The sequence below is a fragment of the Notothenia coriiceps genome, unplaced genomic scaffold (genome assembly GCF_000735185.1).
Source record: "Notothenia coriiceps isolate Sejong01 unplaced genomic scaffold, NC01 NC01_scaffold00031853, whole genome shotgun sequence".
NCBI classification, from domain to species: Eukaryota; Metazoa; Chordata; class Actinopteri; order Perciformes; family Nototheniidae; genus Notothenia; species Notothenia coriiceps.
Window position 1 is genome coordinate 185,389 of NW_011364554.1, and position 15,848 is coordinate 201,236.

The 15,848-nt window shown below is 40.8% G+C and overlaps 1 protein-coding gene across 2 annotated transcripts in view; it reads right to left on the reverse strand.

Moving 5' to 3' along the window:
• agmo (alkylglycerol monooxygenase) overlaps positions 1-15,848 on the reverse strand; it is a 38,497-nt gene that overhangs the window by 1,939 nt on the left and 20,710 nt on the right. For both annotated transcript variants that reach the window (XM_010788415.1, XM_010788416.1), the window contains exons 8-12: positions 15,751-15,830; positions 15,250-15,384; positions 13,589-13,705; positions 10,389-10,471; positions 9,883-9,988 (exon numbers count right to left, since the gene is read on the reverse strand). In XM_010788415.1, the coding sequence (XP_010786717.1) occupies positions 9,883-9,988; positions 10,389-10,471; positions 13,589-13,705; positions 15,250-15,384; positions 15,751-15,830 (521 nt within the window). The remainder of the gene's footprint in view (positions 1-9,882; positions 9,989-10,388; positions 10,472-13,588; positions 13,706-15,249; positions 15,385-15,750; positions 15,831-15,848) is intronic.

Consider the following 15,848-nt stretch of genomic DNA (forward strand, 5'->3'; position numbering starts at 1 on the left):
AAAGATAACAGTGAGAGGCTGCGGTCTCAGGATTATGTAGAAAGTGGGCTCAGAGGTTAAGGAGCAGGTCTTCTCCCCTGATGCTCTCACGATGAGGTCGAAAAGGTCTCCGTCATGGGGGACTTCTTTTTTCCGTGCGGGGCGGGGGGGGGGGGTTGAGCCAGAATACGCCCTCGCCTCCACCCCTCGCTGTGCTCTGGCTCATAAACTGCATCCTACATCGCAGGCCGAGCCAAAACCAGACCGCTGTCCATCACAGGCAAAAAAGCCTGATGGGAAAAAGCAATGTTTCCTTCTGGAAACCGCAGCTGTGTTCCTCTGAGAAAGACTCGGAGTGAGAGAATATAACACAGACCCCTCTCTGCTGTTCAACCTCGCACTACCTGCCTCCACTGAGGGACAATAAAAGATTAACGATAGAAAAAAAGGAAATAAAACAACTTTTTAAAAAGGTGTTTTTTTAATCCACTTACACCTACCTGTCAAATGTGTGCGTGTGTCATATACCTGTACTGTTAAACTTGGAGATATAAGATCAATCACAAGATTATAAAACTATATTCTGATCTTTGGTGGAATGTATATATTTATACAGAGTATTTTCGATTATTTATTGAAAGTATTTGACTTTTTACTAGTTTATTTTTCAAATAGAAGACAATATGATGAGCTCATAAAATATGTTGAAATGTTATAGAATAAGCAACATATATATACTGTATATATATATATATATACGTAGCTATATATTAAGTTAATACCTTAACTTTAAAACTTTAAGAACATTTCACAATTAATATGTACTTTTAAATAATCATAACGGAACACTTTTGCAGTCTGGCATTTACCCAAAGTAAAAGTAAAGGAACTGAATACTGGATTACCCGCGGGTTTACCGGGAGTTGTGGATAAAAGTAGTTTCCAACAAGGGAATCAAAAGTCATACCAAAAGTAAACATTATACAAAAATGTGGCTTCTACTCGATAAAGTTGTAACCCATACCCTTGGTGCTCCTGGTAAATCCACTTAACAATAATTTAAATATGACAATTAAAAGTCTAAGTTCATTAAAGGAAAAACAGATGCAACAATACAATTACATGGGGCTGATTTGCATCCGTCTTGGAGATGGATTGGGATCGAGACGTTTTCCTGAACCTTGCAAATCACATTTCAGTCTGATTGAAACATGACAGAAGTTTTTATCAAAGCCGCATGTTGAGGCAAAGGAAGGGCACCTATTTTTCTCTGTTCCCATCCCTCCTCTAGCCCCTCTACGCTACATTTTAATGGACTATGGAGGAAATCCATGTGGGACAGATTACATAGTGGAAGGAAGCGGGTTTGATCGTCTACAAATAAGCACTACAGCCAGACAGCAGCGGCTCCCAAAGTAGAGATCTCAGCAAATCGTCTCACACTCACTTTGTTTTGGGCAGAAGGTACTTTGTTAAGGGAAGTAATACAATAAAGGCACGGACATGTGGCTTTTGTAGGTTTTTTTTCCCTACCTCATTGTTGAAGTTTATTTACTTAGGGGGATACAGCTCTTAGTCTTTTACTGGCCAAACGTTCTTCAAAATAACTTTGACATGGCAGATTTTATGTAGCACTTATAGTCTGACGAGTACATCAATATTGGGGTGTTCTAGAGGGGATAACATCCACTACCAACTTTTTTAATATTTCTACTTTAACATTATATGCACTTTGGTATCATTAATGAATTCTGACTGTTATGTATTCTTATGCCACACTAGGAACAAACGTCATTTATTTGTTATCCCAGTAAAGGTAAGTATCCATGAAGGGATACCTGAAATAAAACTGGTAAAACAAGCTATCCTATCTGAGAGTACTCACAACAGTCCCGTAAACTGTGATGTAAATAGCTGCACTAATACAAATAGTAAGACAGTAAAAAGGGATATTCCTATTTATCAACAGAATCAACGTAGCAGCAGGATGGTCAGACTGGCAGCTACTTGTATGTGTTGTTTTGCTATTGAAAATACTGTGAAAGTTGTATCAGACTAACCCATTGTATTTCTATTGTCTATGCACATTACAAGCGCTATGTCATTTTGGAATAGTCAAATTATTATGGCAGTTCAATGCCAGTTCTACTCTCTGTATGTTTCTATGCACTCTGTACACAGTTTAAAGGACTCTTGTGACTCCAGGTGGCTTGCTGGCTCTGGCTTGCATTCATCTACAAGAGTCATAGACCTTTTGCTTTGTATTTGATGTGGTAGCCTGTATCAGTGTCTGCAATGTATTCAGGCAGCTAATGTTAGCTTGCTAGATATCTGAAGATTTCCAAAATCAAAAACAGCAGATTAATTGATTGTGCAGATGTTCTTACTCTATCTGAGCTGGAACGGATTATTAAGTTAAAGCATGTGGTACTGACAGTCCATAACTGGATCAGATAACCTGTATTTTAAATATGTGTAACGGTGCCTTGAAGGTAGTTCAAGACTTGTATTATTGTTGGTCAACTTTCTCGCCTTCAATAACACCTAAAATGTGATGCTTCTTAAATATAATAACCTCATGAATTATAAATCCTCCCAAGGGTTGAGAAAATGTAATTTACATGATTTAAGGGTATACTGCCAAGCCCGAGATCTAGGAATAACAAAGTTGTTTTTCAACCTTTAAAATAAACATTCAAATATGTAATTCAACTAGCATTACAAGCCTGGTGTATTGTATTGCAAGTTTCTTAAATCCCAAATGTAATATTGTTGGACTAGCTGCAATAGAAACGACTAGTTAAGATAAGATAAGAGCTTCTTTAACTTAAGACATATCATTTCCCATCTTGGGAGTTTTATTCTCCCAGACGGTGTCATCATTGTTCTAAATATCTTTGCCTGAAAGGGAAAACTCTCAGTACTTAAAAGATGGTTAAATATTAACGGCCATCTGCAGCTCTAAAATCAAAATATCAGTATTGAACTCCAGAACAGAGCTGCTCAACTCAACAGGGATCTGAGTCATTTGGTGAGCTGGTGATGGATATATAGCATTGGGCAGCAGATACATTAAACACCCAGAGTGTATTCTGGTGACTTCCATCTTCCAGCCTTCAGCGGGTTAACATGGCAGAGCCTCGCTGTTCTGAAACGCAGCTGCAGTCGAGATTGAAATGAAAACAAGGCAGAATGGCTGCTGTCAGACGTGTGATATACGACCTGTAAATGGGATGTTTTCAGAGCTCCCTCTCCATATGGTTGCCTAGTCCACCAGACCTGGACTGAACTGTCTCGGAAAATAACTTTTTGTTTTAACCTGGCTGCAGAGCCGGAGTGGGTGGAGTTTGCTGCATCCTGATTACATTAGTGAAAATAAACAATAGTAAATAATTGTTATAACGTAGAGCCGTATTTAAGCCGTATTTAAATAAAAAGAGTTTGGGTAAACAACACAAAACCCATTCTCACATTCTCTTACTGCATGTATAGTTCAGCCACAGAGAGTGCACAGTCCTAAGTACACCTGCGCGCACGCACACAAACACACAAGCATTTACGCGCACACGCGCACACACACACACACACACACACACACACACACACACACACACACACACACACACACACACACACACACACACACACACACACAGAGAGAGGACTTCCTGCTCATTAAGAGCAGATATTCAGTCTCTGTGCTCGGGTTGTTAGACCAGACTCAGGAAGGATATGCTGAGCAGGTTAATGTCCCACCAGAGATTTAGAAAAGTGCCTGCTCTGTAGCAGAGCCATGAGAAATATCGCCCTCACACTCCCACGCATAACACAAACACACAGACACTTGTACACACACACACACACACACACACACACACACACACACACACAGTGCAGCCAGAGAAAACACATGTGAAACAGCAGTTGCGTGGTGAATGTGTAGAAAAATACAAAGTGGTCTGATGACACGCCAATATGGAAGATACAGTTGTTTAGAGTTTTTACTTTTCACATATGGTGTTTGTCTTCTTTCACCATGTGTCTGCTAGGAGGTCATAATTAACATCAAATAATTACTCATCCAGATCATTATGTCTGGAAAGATAAATCCTTGAGAGTATCTTTTTACTTCACTTCAGACCCCAGAAGCATGGCACCGCTTCAGCCTCAATAATAGAAGCCCTGATTCCATCACTAAGCACAGTTCCCTGGGGCCACACTGCTGGACCCGATGGTGAAGAGTGCACTAGTCGGCAGAAATGTGGAATTCAGAGTGAAAGACACATGTCCAGGAAGCGAAGATAAAAGACAAACACACAATATTGTGGATTGGACAGAACACTGATTTACCGGCAAAATCAAGTCCCTGTTTGTATTCACAATGAGAGAAGTTGTCTGGGTGTGTTTAAAGAGGCAATAACCAACAAATATTGCAACACAGATGGTATGGCTGAAATCAGCGCAACAAACGTAATCAATACAGATCTGTCATCCTACGAATATCTATTTGACTTATCTAAATCTGGAATAGGATCAGATAAAGAACACCATTTATCTCCACAGACATTACTACAACCCACACATCTGGTTGAAAAGTGCAAGGCTGAGAAGGCCGCTAAGGCATTTTGAGAAGAGAAACGTTGAGCCACTTTTAAAATAAAAGGAAGTCTGTTCTAAAAGGAACGTCAGGACCTCAGAGAAAAAGGCTGGGAGAGCCATAAGGAGGTTGTGAGTTTTTCAGGTATATGTATATTTGACCAACAAGATCAAAGTGTTGCCTTTAACTCAAGAGCCCATCTTTTTACATCACAAACACAATCTCTGAGAGCGAGATGGAATATTTCATATATAAGAGAGATTCCTACGACAAATCACTGAGCTTTCAGATGCCAGTGCACCCCAACTAAAAACCTGTTTACATTAAGGAAGTCAAGCTCTAAAGCAGTCAAGTAGAGTCCTTAAGGCCTGGCCCCGCACTTACCCTCGAAACATCTCCTTTGACTCTGTGTGCTTTTGCTTGCAACAGTTATTCTGTACAAACCTTTCTATTGAGCGGCCTTTGCTTTCTGTAGTGGGAGCTGTGTATACTGTAGCAGTGAAACTCAAAGGTCACTCAAAGGTCACTCAAAGGTCAGAAGAAAGCAGGAACACCTGAATCATTTATTTGTAAAAACATTGGGTGTACTGTATGTTGCCAAACACAGTGTGTCTTGTTGTCTTTAAAACTGTTTGCCATCTGATTGCCACAGAAGATCTCTAACAGGCCCAAAATACAATTTAAAATAAACAGATATTGACTGATTAAGGGTTGGGTGATGTGACCGATTCCATTTTAAAGGGTAGCGATTACCCTTACCAATCAGAAGCAACCAGGGTTTAGTGTGATGCTCAAGGGCACAGTGGCATGTTGAGAGGAGGTAGAAGATCAGCCAGCTAGGGGCTTGCACAATAATAACCCTAGCACCCTGAGACTGGGTATTATAAGGGGTAAATACTTCAATCTAGAGACCTTCTCATCAGACCCTGTCAATTTATTCACTGTCAATGTAGAACAATTGATTTGTTGAGGTCTGCGTGTTATAGTTGCCATTTCCAGTTTTGCAACCTTAAATCAGAAGTATGTTCGAACCCCCTGCTCACAACTCCTGGCATCTGGAGACATTTTCCAGCTCACTTCACCCGAGATACTGTAGCGCAAACTATTGGGAAAAAGCACCATAAGGAATTTCATTTTACTACAACATCAGACGTGTGATTGTTAGCCAGTAAGCCAATGAGCGTGGCGGGGAGAGAGATTAATAAACTGAGGGAAGAGCGATGAAAGCTTGCACTGCAATAAAGATTGCTAAATTAATAAGCTTAGCCTTTATTCACTCTGAAAACGTTTTCAGTAAAAATCATTGACTTATTTATATTTGAACTTTAGGAAAGTCTTTTATCCTTTGTTATGTTTTAAATTTTGGAAATTGGCATTACAGTTCTGTGAAATCTGCTTTATGTGCCTTTCAGAAGAGGGAGAAATGATACTGTAAGAAAAAAATACTGCCGTCCGGTTCAATCAGGTTCACATGTTGGCTCTGAGGCTCTATCATAAACTAGATGACTGTTGTGTTTCACCCATGAATTAAAGCACAAATAGGAAGACAAATTCAAAAGAAAGTCAACGTTGGCCCCAGAGTCTTAGCCCACAAAAGCCAAACCAAACACTGCTAGAGAACCCCCAAAGGGCCAATTGCTGTAAGATTTCCATAGCTTTACCTGGCAAGTGGTTTGACAACATAAACCAAGCGGTTACTCTTTGACGGGCCCGATCCCCTGCACATTGAGTGATAATATTTCACACTGTGTACTGTCGACCACCCCGCTGTTTACTCCAACGGAACAGTTCTACCCAGCATTTCTCTTTCAAATCCCTCCATTTTCTCCCTGGGAGGAGATTTCCTTTCCTTTCCATTCCTGCAAGCTCTCAGATGATGTCATGCTCGCAGAGTTTCCATTGCTCCAAAACAATCCTGCTAACCTCAGCGCTGCTTCTTGCTACCACACATTCCTGCTTCAAAAAAAGGCCACTGACCCCTTGCACCTGAGATTTAGCGAGAGGAAACTACACTCTCAGATAACGCTGACCTCTCACCTTATGCTGCCTTATCTCATGGCTCATGGCTGCGATAGCAGGACAAAGGGTTGGGTTTTTCACTTTTGCAGACTAATCAGTTGATGTGTTTAAGATAACTTCACTTTGTGCCTTTCTGCTTGACATAACCTTCATAATATTGTTCTGACCTCTTCCTCTGGCCATGGATCATTTATCTTTCACTTGAATGTCTGACAGAAAAGCTATTTCAGATTGGAACCCTATCAGCACAGAGATGGAAAGATTTTAATGTTCAAGATTGGACTGGATCACATAGATTTATATCTGCTTCTCAAATGTCCAACTTGCATGAGCCAATGTACCACTTCTTGAGCCCATTAATTATATGGAAACAACCCAGTCATATTGTAAAATAATAGGAAAGTAGACAATATTCTGAGGCTTTATTATTCCTTATGGATTATATTTGCATCTTTAATAACTACATAAAAGGAGAACTGACAGAAAGAAAAAATGAATGGCATGTAGACTAAACTTTCAATGGATTTTAAACCAAAAAGTTAAATTTAAACATTATTTCTACTCAACAGGAAGCCCTGAGACGCTCTCTCGCTCTCAACCAAAGACAGGTGTATTTTTATGAGCTCTCCTCTTAAATTACTGTGACGTCACCAGCAGTTGCCGTTTTGAGAGAAGATCTGATTAATTACTCTGCGATATACAGCGTCTGAGTTCAGCTCCACAGCATGATGCCCTGTGCCTTCAAGCAAACCAGGGGCCCACACAGTAACACAAGCATGTGTTACATAATTACAGTACAAACCAACACCCCTGATACTCAACACACAGAAATACATGTGTATGTGAAACACACGATTAGACAGCGGGATATCCCACAGACATTATAATGCTATCAAGTACAACCCTGCAATAAAAACTATGTTTATATTGTGGATTTGCTGTTGACAAATTGTAAGAAAAGTGCTTATTTAGGTAATTGCTGAGAACCCCACATGCACAGAGGTGAAAATATAGGTGGGCTTTTTGATGGAATAGGTAAAATCCTGATCATTTAAATGTTTATTTCAAGCACAAACGTCAAGCATTTGCAGATACTGTATTAGCTCCAGTCCTTGGTTGCAGATATCAGAAGCAGTTGCACTGTGCGTGAGGTAGGGGTCTGTAAAGTTGCTAATTGCAGTGATAATTGTTTATTTTTGTAAATCTGATGAATAAGCCGAGCAAACTTTTGCATATTCAAGATTTCTGGATTTTGGCATTTATTGGCCAGCACAAAAGCATATTTAGAAAATGTCCCCATTATATAGTTTGTGCAGTCTCTATAAAATGTCCCACTCACTCGGTTACATCTTAGTCATAAAAACTTTTATTCATCTTATACATGTATCTTAAAAAGGAAAACACGCTAATGTATTATTACCAGATTTCCTAAATCTCTATTGATCTCAGTGTATGCATCAAAAAGCCATAATCAGTTGGGTTGTTTTTGTGCGCGTCCATGATGACACAACCTGAGATTGGTTTAGGATTGAGACAAGTACAACTACTCTATACACACGTAAAGATGCTCATACACAAACACACACAACGGCACTCGCACAGACAGCTATAACCTCATACAACCCGCACCCCTGCTCATTCTCACACCCGGATAGCAGCCTCGTCTCATCTGAACCATTTCTTCATGTGCGCCACACAGACGGGGGTTTGGGGCGGGCGAGTGGGCGGCTGGGAGAGAGAGGCAGCCCTGGTTTACAGGTCAAGCCTGTAGCTTTACAAGGGAAATCTCCAGAGCCACTATAAATACCACTGTGAGCTTTAAGGGTGCAGTATATCACACCACTGGGTTTGATGGACCACAAACCGACCTAGTTTTTGTAGTTTTTTTTTCAGTCCCCCCCCTTTTCCGAACTGTACAGTCGCATGAGCCTGAATACAATTAAATGTGAATTTACCCTCCTCCATTTCGAGTGACTGTTAATTGATTGGCCCGACTTCAAAACACGCCCCCCCACTGCAACAAAGAGTTGGCCGTTCACCTCACACGTCAAACCCATATATCATTAAAGTACCTTCAAGTTTGGGGGTGGTTTCATGTTTTTACCCTTTGCTGTAGATCTGAGCAAATGGCACAAATATGTCAGGAACCAATTGAAGTAAATTGTGTGGATTTTCAATGAGCCCCACCTGCAAGCAGGACATTTATTTAACTCAAGCTGATGTACTGCGACTTGAAATGAGGCCTAATGATTCGCTTAAGGAAATGGCTGCATAAAACTTACAGCGCTGTCAAAGTGACACAGCCGTGCAGCACGTGCAGCATGAATCAAGACGTTTTATGCTCTGAATCTGATTGGATATGCACTTAAGACATGGCTTTAAGAAATTATAATTCATTCAGTTTTATTCCATTTTACGATGAGAAAAAGAAAAGGTGGGAAAGCCTCGAGTTGTCTTTTGAACACCTGAGCAGCACAGATGTGGAGTCAGAGAACAAAAAAAGCTGCGATTCAGCGCTCACGTGCAAATCTCATCAGGCAGCTCTAGTTAGTGGCAGACGGCACTAATTGGTTCCAGAAGTGTTGCTTTTGTTCACACTGGCTAAGATGGCAAGCACCGAGGGCGGGCAGAACAAAAAAAAAAGAGGCAGTGAAAGGGAGGGAGGGGGGGGCAAGTAATGAGAGGTCAGCCGCCATCTACGGTTAGGCTGCCAGAGCCAGAAAGGCACGCCAATTTTATGGTCAATTGGGCGAGGCATCTGGACTCATAGATCACAGAGCTGCTGGGCTGGACTTAGCACCCAGCTCAAACACATTTCACACACACAGAACAGACCACACAACACACACAATCAGAGGATACACACACACACACACACACACACACACACACACACACACACACACACACACACACACACACACACACACACACACACACACACACACACACACACACAGGGGTACATAATGCTGTCATTTGAATATTTAGTTTATGGGCCATAATAAGAAAGATTGTCTGTCTGTCAAATTGACTGTTGGAAAGTATGTATGATGAATCTGAAAATGCAAAAGTAAGGAAAAAACCCTAAATGAAGGTTTTGTGATATGATTGAAATCTCCAGAAGAAAAGTGTTATCTTATTTTGTGTCCACTATGCTAAGTATACACAAAAGTATAAATGTTTCTAAATGCAAGCTATTTGGTATATTTTTCAGTGGAGGAAGTATACAGCCTTATGAGACTGCTACTTTAAAATGAATTATAACACACTACATGTGGTCTTACCTGTGTGGTCACAGCCAGTGTAGGCAGCAGGGGCTTCATATAGCCGTACCTCTGCATTGTCGCCATGAGGACGCAGCGTAGCATCTCCAGGACAGACGCTCTTGGCCTGCAAATGTCAACCAACAACACTTTCAGCTTAATACCTTCACCTGTATGTACCTTGACTAAATATCCAGGACACATTTCTGCTGTGGTGTAACAGACATAATAATATTTTTTAATGGGAGGCCATTCAATTTCCAGAGCTGATTGAGTCCAAATACATTTGACCCCTGACGAAGATGAGATTGTTGATCTACTAAAACGTCAATTCCAGTAAAAGAGATGGAGAAGCCTTACTCAGATGGGTGAGTGTTATTCTTATATAAAGACTTTTCAGATGTATCTTGTGACCCCTTGGAGTCAACATGCTGGGGGTAGAGCCTTTTCCCTTTTTCTAGTCTTACTAAATACATTTCCAAGTTACTATAAAATAATTAACACATGAACAAATGTCAGTACTGTACCTCTGATCGACAAGGAAGCCCATGGAAGTGATGGTGAGCAGAACGTAGCCGGTCATCCCCAGCATGTTAAACTGTGACAGCGTCTAGGAATCAACATATGTTCGCATGCCATGAGACATTTGTGGTTGGGAAAAAATACATTAGAATTGAAACCTTAAATTAATATCATGGCTGGTTAAGTAACGATCACAGGAGACCTTAGTGGGAGAGCAGTAACAAACCACACGTCTGTTCGACTGTTTACTTGGCAATGCCAACCAAAACATCTCTTACCTTCAGAATAAGTGTACTGGCACATTCAGTATCCTGCAGCAAATGTAATCGGCCTCTTACTTTACACTGACATGCCTAGTTCATATAGACGCTCTAATCATCCACGATGGGTCTTGACGGGGGACTTGACCACAGTGGAAGAGCCTGCAGTTTGTATCCCGATAGCCCCTAAGCTGAGCCAAAACAACCAACATCGCATCAGAAATTCCATGCAGACTCTCACTGACCTTTTGAGAGCTATTTGGGACGAACACAAAAAAATTGAGCGGTACAGAACGTGATGTACGGCCTAATTCGTGTTCTCTAACCTACGGCCTTGGCAGGGGGCCGCAGCTGGAAGCCCGGTGTCTCCTGAGGATGCCACGGGCTGTCATCTTAGGTTTATATTTCTCCGACACTCAATACAGAGTCTAACAGTCAGATATTACTGACTGCTCCCATACTGTTCCGACCCAGAAGGCCATATAAAGTAAACATAAAATTAACCCATCAACAGGATGCAATAAAACTATCCATAAGCCCCGACAAGAACTTTATTGTGTGGAGACCCTCATGGGAACATAAAGGGATGATATAATTATGTTTTCTGTGAATCAAACACGGGGGGGGGGAATAATTCTGGCCTCGTTCCATCTATCAGACTGAAGGAACCAGACTGTCAAAGTGTATTAAAGTTGATTCTTGCATGAGAGTTCAAAGGCTACAGATATAGTTATTTTTAGCGAGAGGTGTAATGAGCAGAGAATTATTTTGGTATCAAAGGTTATGTGAACTTATCTGTGTTCAATAACCCAGGGAGTTCAGCTGCCGAGACACTCTTGTCACATGATCTTATGTGTTTGTTTGACTCTCTGTCAACACATGCGGTCAAGACGCCATGCTCGAGAGAAAATCCCCTCCAAATCCCTCGGAGTCGTCAGGTGGGGTTACGCTTATGAAACCCTTTCAAAAAGAACATGGATGAAGAAATGCTTCTTTCTTCGTGTTAAATTGTACGCTGAACAAGTGTCAAACTGCAGCAATAACAGAACAGGATAGAAATGAAAGTTAACATCTGGTGGCAGCGTAATGATTGTGTTATTCTGTTGTCCCCCGAGACGAGGCAGATTAAGTAATTATTCCGGCTTTTATTGCAGCCGTTATTATGGGGAAGTTCATGAGGGTTTGCTGGACAGAGTAACCATTGAGGAAATTCAGCAGTAGCAAAATGTTACTAAGATAATATACATCCTATACTCTTCATACTTTTTTTAATATAAAATTCAAATCTTCATTCAAAATGTATGATATGGACATTTTCTTATTTAAGATTATTTATTTCATGTTCACTCCCAGAGATTTAACTGCTCAGTGAACAAAGTACTAAGATATTTAATTTAAGTACTAAAGTATTGGCATTAAGATAGAAAACCAAGATCAAAAGTGCTTATTTTTAGACTAATGTATAACATAAAACCTGGATGATAATTATTGATGCAGTCGTGTGTCAGCATCAGCTTTCATCTTACCTATAATAATAATACATCGTATTTGTGTGAGTATAAATCTGAATCTGCATAATGACAGCATTGTACAAAGTTCAATATTAACCTCTGATGTATAGTGAAGTAGAAGTAGTACAGTATTTACAAATGTTTGGTAAATGTACTTAGTTTCTTTGCACCATTGTAAATGCTGAGGGTTGACATCTGACATAAATTAGTATGAGCCTTTAGAATAAATCTGCTTTAATCACACCCAGATTACACATAATTGGAGTCTGAAGTCCACACTTTTAGCAATCATCATAACACACAAATGTTATTGAGTTGTTCTGAGATAAGACTTAATGACATGGTCAGTTCCTCTCCCTGCCTGCAATAGAAACAGTTTAGCACCCTATAATAAAATGTGAACGTTGGCCTGCTGCTGATGTAATTGAAGACTAGCCTTACTTTATGTTTTCATGGCTTCAGATTAATGCAATACCCATAAATTGTCCGGCAGTGTATAATCAATTGTCAAGCTGAATAAGCGCCTAGCGAACATGTGGGTATAAATACATAAGAGTGACATGATTTATTGTTGGGCCAGAGCGCTCACTTTGTTATTTTCCTTCCAAGTCCTGATTGCTGCATCCTGAAGGCTATTTGGGTTGGGAAATGGTTGACTCGACAATTAAGGCGTTTGTGTTCACTGCTGGACCACCAGCTGGTGTTTCATTCGCCGAGAGGGAGGGGAGCCCTCGACCCTGGAAAGGAGGTGTGTGTGTGTGTGTGTGTGTGTGTGTGTGTGTGTGTGTGTGTGTGTGTGTGTGTGTGTGTGTGTGTGTGTGTGTGTGTGTGTGTGTGTGTGTGTGTGTGTGTGTGTACCACAACTGAAGGAGCACCACGGAGGTAGTGATCAGAAAAAGACAGGCCATTTTATTTGGGAGTTTGAAGGGGCTGGGCGTGACAGCACTTTTTGGCTAACCAAAACTATGCCTGGGGAAAATAGGCTTCCAAAGATAACTGCTGCGGAGACCTGTTTCTCTTTTTTGTGATGGAGGAGGAAGGGGGTCTTTTGGCTCGTCGAGTGGAAAATAATAGACAAAGGTTGTTCTAAAGGGGAATGCCGATCAGTCATTCTGTCATGATGTTAGTCAGAGCTAGTCTTTTCCTGCTGGCTAAGTAGAGGACTCTACTCGACCATGGACCAGCCACAACAAACTGCATAATTGGGTGAAATAATGTTGGCATACAAACATGCAGCACTCAGTCTTAAATTAGGAGCCCTGGACCACCTTGTCATACTTTATATGAGGGATAACTGTAACCTAAACATAACAGTAGTCAGTGTGTGACCTAGAAGGTCAACAGTTTCAACCTTACAGAATTCACTCCCTCCTTCAGAAGGACTCCCAATGTGCTTTTGACATTTACAGTTTGTCGTATAGGACAAATACATACCATCTTGTTGTCAAACACATCTTGGTAGGTCCCTAGCGCCAGCAGGAAATGTATGATCACATACATTTGTAAAGGCAGCGACCAGTTGGGATAATGAGGCACTTCCTGTCCGGTCAACTGCACATGGAAAATAAAACATTTTTAATTTCTCAATCCCTAATTTTTGTGGTAAGGAGAGTAATATTCTGGACTGATTCTCATACCACATTTTGCCCACACTTATATAACGATGATTCACATAGGTTTACCTCATGTTTATTGAAACATGTTCAGAAGATTTACAGTATGGTTGTACTGGTCAGGGAAGTGAAACGCTCATAACATGACTATTTATTAACAACCAGCAAAAATACATATAAAATATAATTGTGGGTGTATTATTTCTCAAGGCCCATTCAACTGTTTAGAAACCATTAAAGCTACAAAAATGTTTTCAGCTAGTTGTTTTTATAAAGGAAAGGAGAATTAAAACAGCATCAGGGCAAGAGTTGAAAGAAAGTAATGCAAAATGAAAACTAATAGAGAGGAAAAGTGAGTCAGTGAGAATGTTTGAAGCCTTTCAAAAAGGAAAATGTATTAATTGAACTCATAAAAGTCATGTTTAAAACTCTCTGATAATCTTACTTTCTTCCGATTATTTTTTTACTTCCATTGTGTTTATTCTCACCACAAAAAGTACTTAAGTTGCTTCAATCTCTTTCAGGATGAATTATAAAAATGGGTGACAATTAGTCTGCTTTGTTCCGTGCAGAAAGTCAACAAGCATTTACTGGGTGCAGCCGTTTTCCCCAAACACACAGTATTATCTATTATATGAGTCCTTTCTTAAGAATTCCCTGAGTCATTGACCTGTTTTAGTCTGTTTCGGACCAAAAGTAATTATGCCTGAGGGCCTTGTGTTGAATCTGCATCCTTTTTGGAATGGAGTAAAAAAACCTAGCCAATGATTCCTGTGTCTTATTCAGGGGGTTTCCCAGGATCCCGAGGAACCAAACCACCACATGTGGGTTCCCCCGCATCCCATCCCCAGCCCTGTAGGTATTTCAGCACGCTGCTCTGCTTATTCTCAAAGAGCTGAAACACGTTCAGCCTCCTCTCCTCCCTCACTCCCCCTCTTTTTCCTTTCTTTCCCTCAGCGGCAGATATCAACTAGCAGCCGTCTACACAAGGCCTTTCAAGATATTTCGGTTCAATTCCAGCTCTGTCCGTGTTTAGAATCACACCGCTGGGTTTAAAGGGGCCAATTTAATTGTTAAGGCAAAGGGGAGGTTTATTTTTTTGAGTGTGAAGCATGAGGGAACTAAATATGTGACACCATCAGCGTTATTTCAAAGCTAACCGCCGGGGCATTCGACTGGAGCCTGTATTTCTTTCTGCACACACACACACACACACATTCACACTCAACTGCATGCGGTTTTAATCCCGCAGACTGCGTTTAAAGACGGTGAAAATGAACTTATTGTGTTCCCTCAACAAAGGCTTTGCAGCTTTTATTTGATGTGGCAGTTCCTTGTAAAACTTGTAGAATATGTGAATCCTTCAATAAGGAATGCTCTGAGTCATTTAGCCCTGTGTGTTGCGTGTGTCAAAATGATGGGTAATGTATAATGCTATTCTGAAAAAACAGATATAAAAACAGGGACAATGTTGTTTACTACCTTGGGATTGTCGAGATGGTCGCCAAGCCGAGGTTTACCAGGTTTCCAACTCGGGCCGTTGATGAATGTCAAACATTTGTCGCCGATACTCTTGAAAGTTGTAGATCTTCTCCCCAAATACAAATAGTAGTGTAACTAAAAGAGAAGAAATTCAAAAGGTCAAACATCAGACACAACATTCAACTGATGGATGTTAATGAAGCCATAACTGCTATGGCTAATCCTGAGTAGAAACGTTTCTGCTTTCATTGGGCAGGTCATTGCTCACAGTGAGGGCAGCGAAAATAATCACAACATCCACCTCCTGGCATTTCACTTTATTGGCCTCCTTCACCCTCAGCTGGGCAGTTTGTTTAGAGTGGAGTAATGTTATGATTACCAAATAGCCACTCAGCCAGCAAAGGGAAACATGAGCCTATGCCTCATTTACTAAAAGGTGTTTGCACTCAGAGGGATGGAGGTGAGATGCTGGTCGCACCAATGATGGCGGATGGAACCCACCTGAACATAGAGGATCTCAAAGGTGTTGATAGGGGACACCAGGCCGAACACCACTTTTTCTTTCTCTGCAGTGAAGGTACCTGACAAGGACATGTACA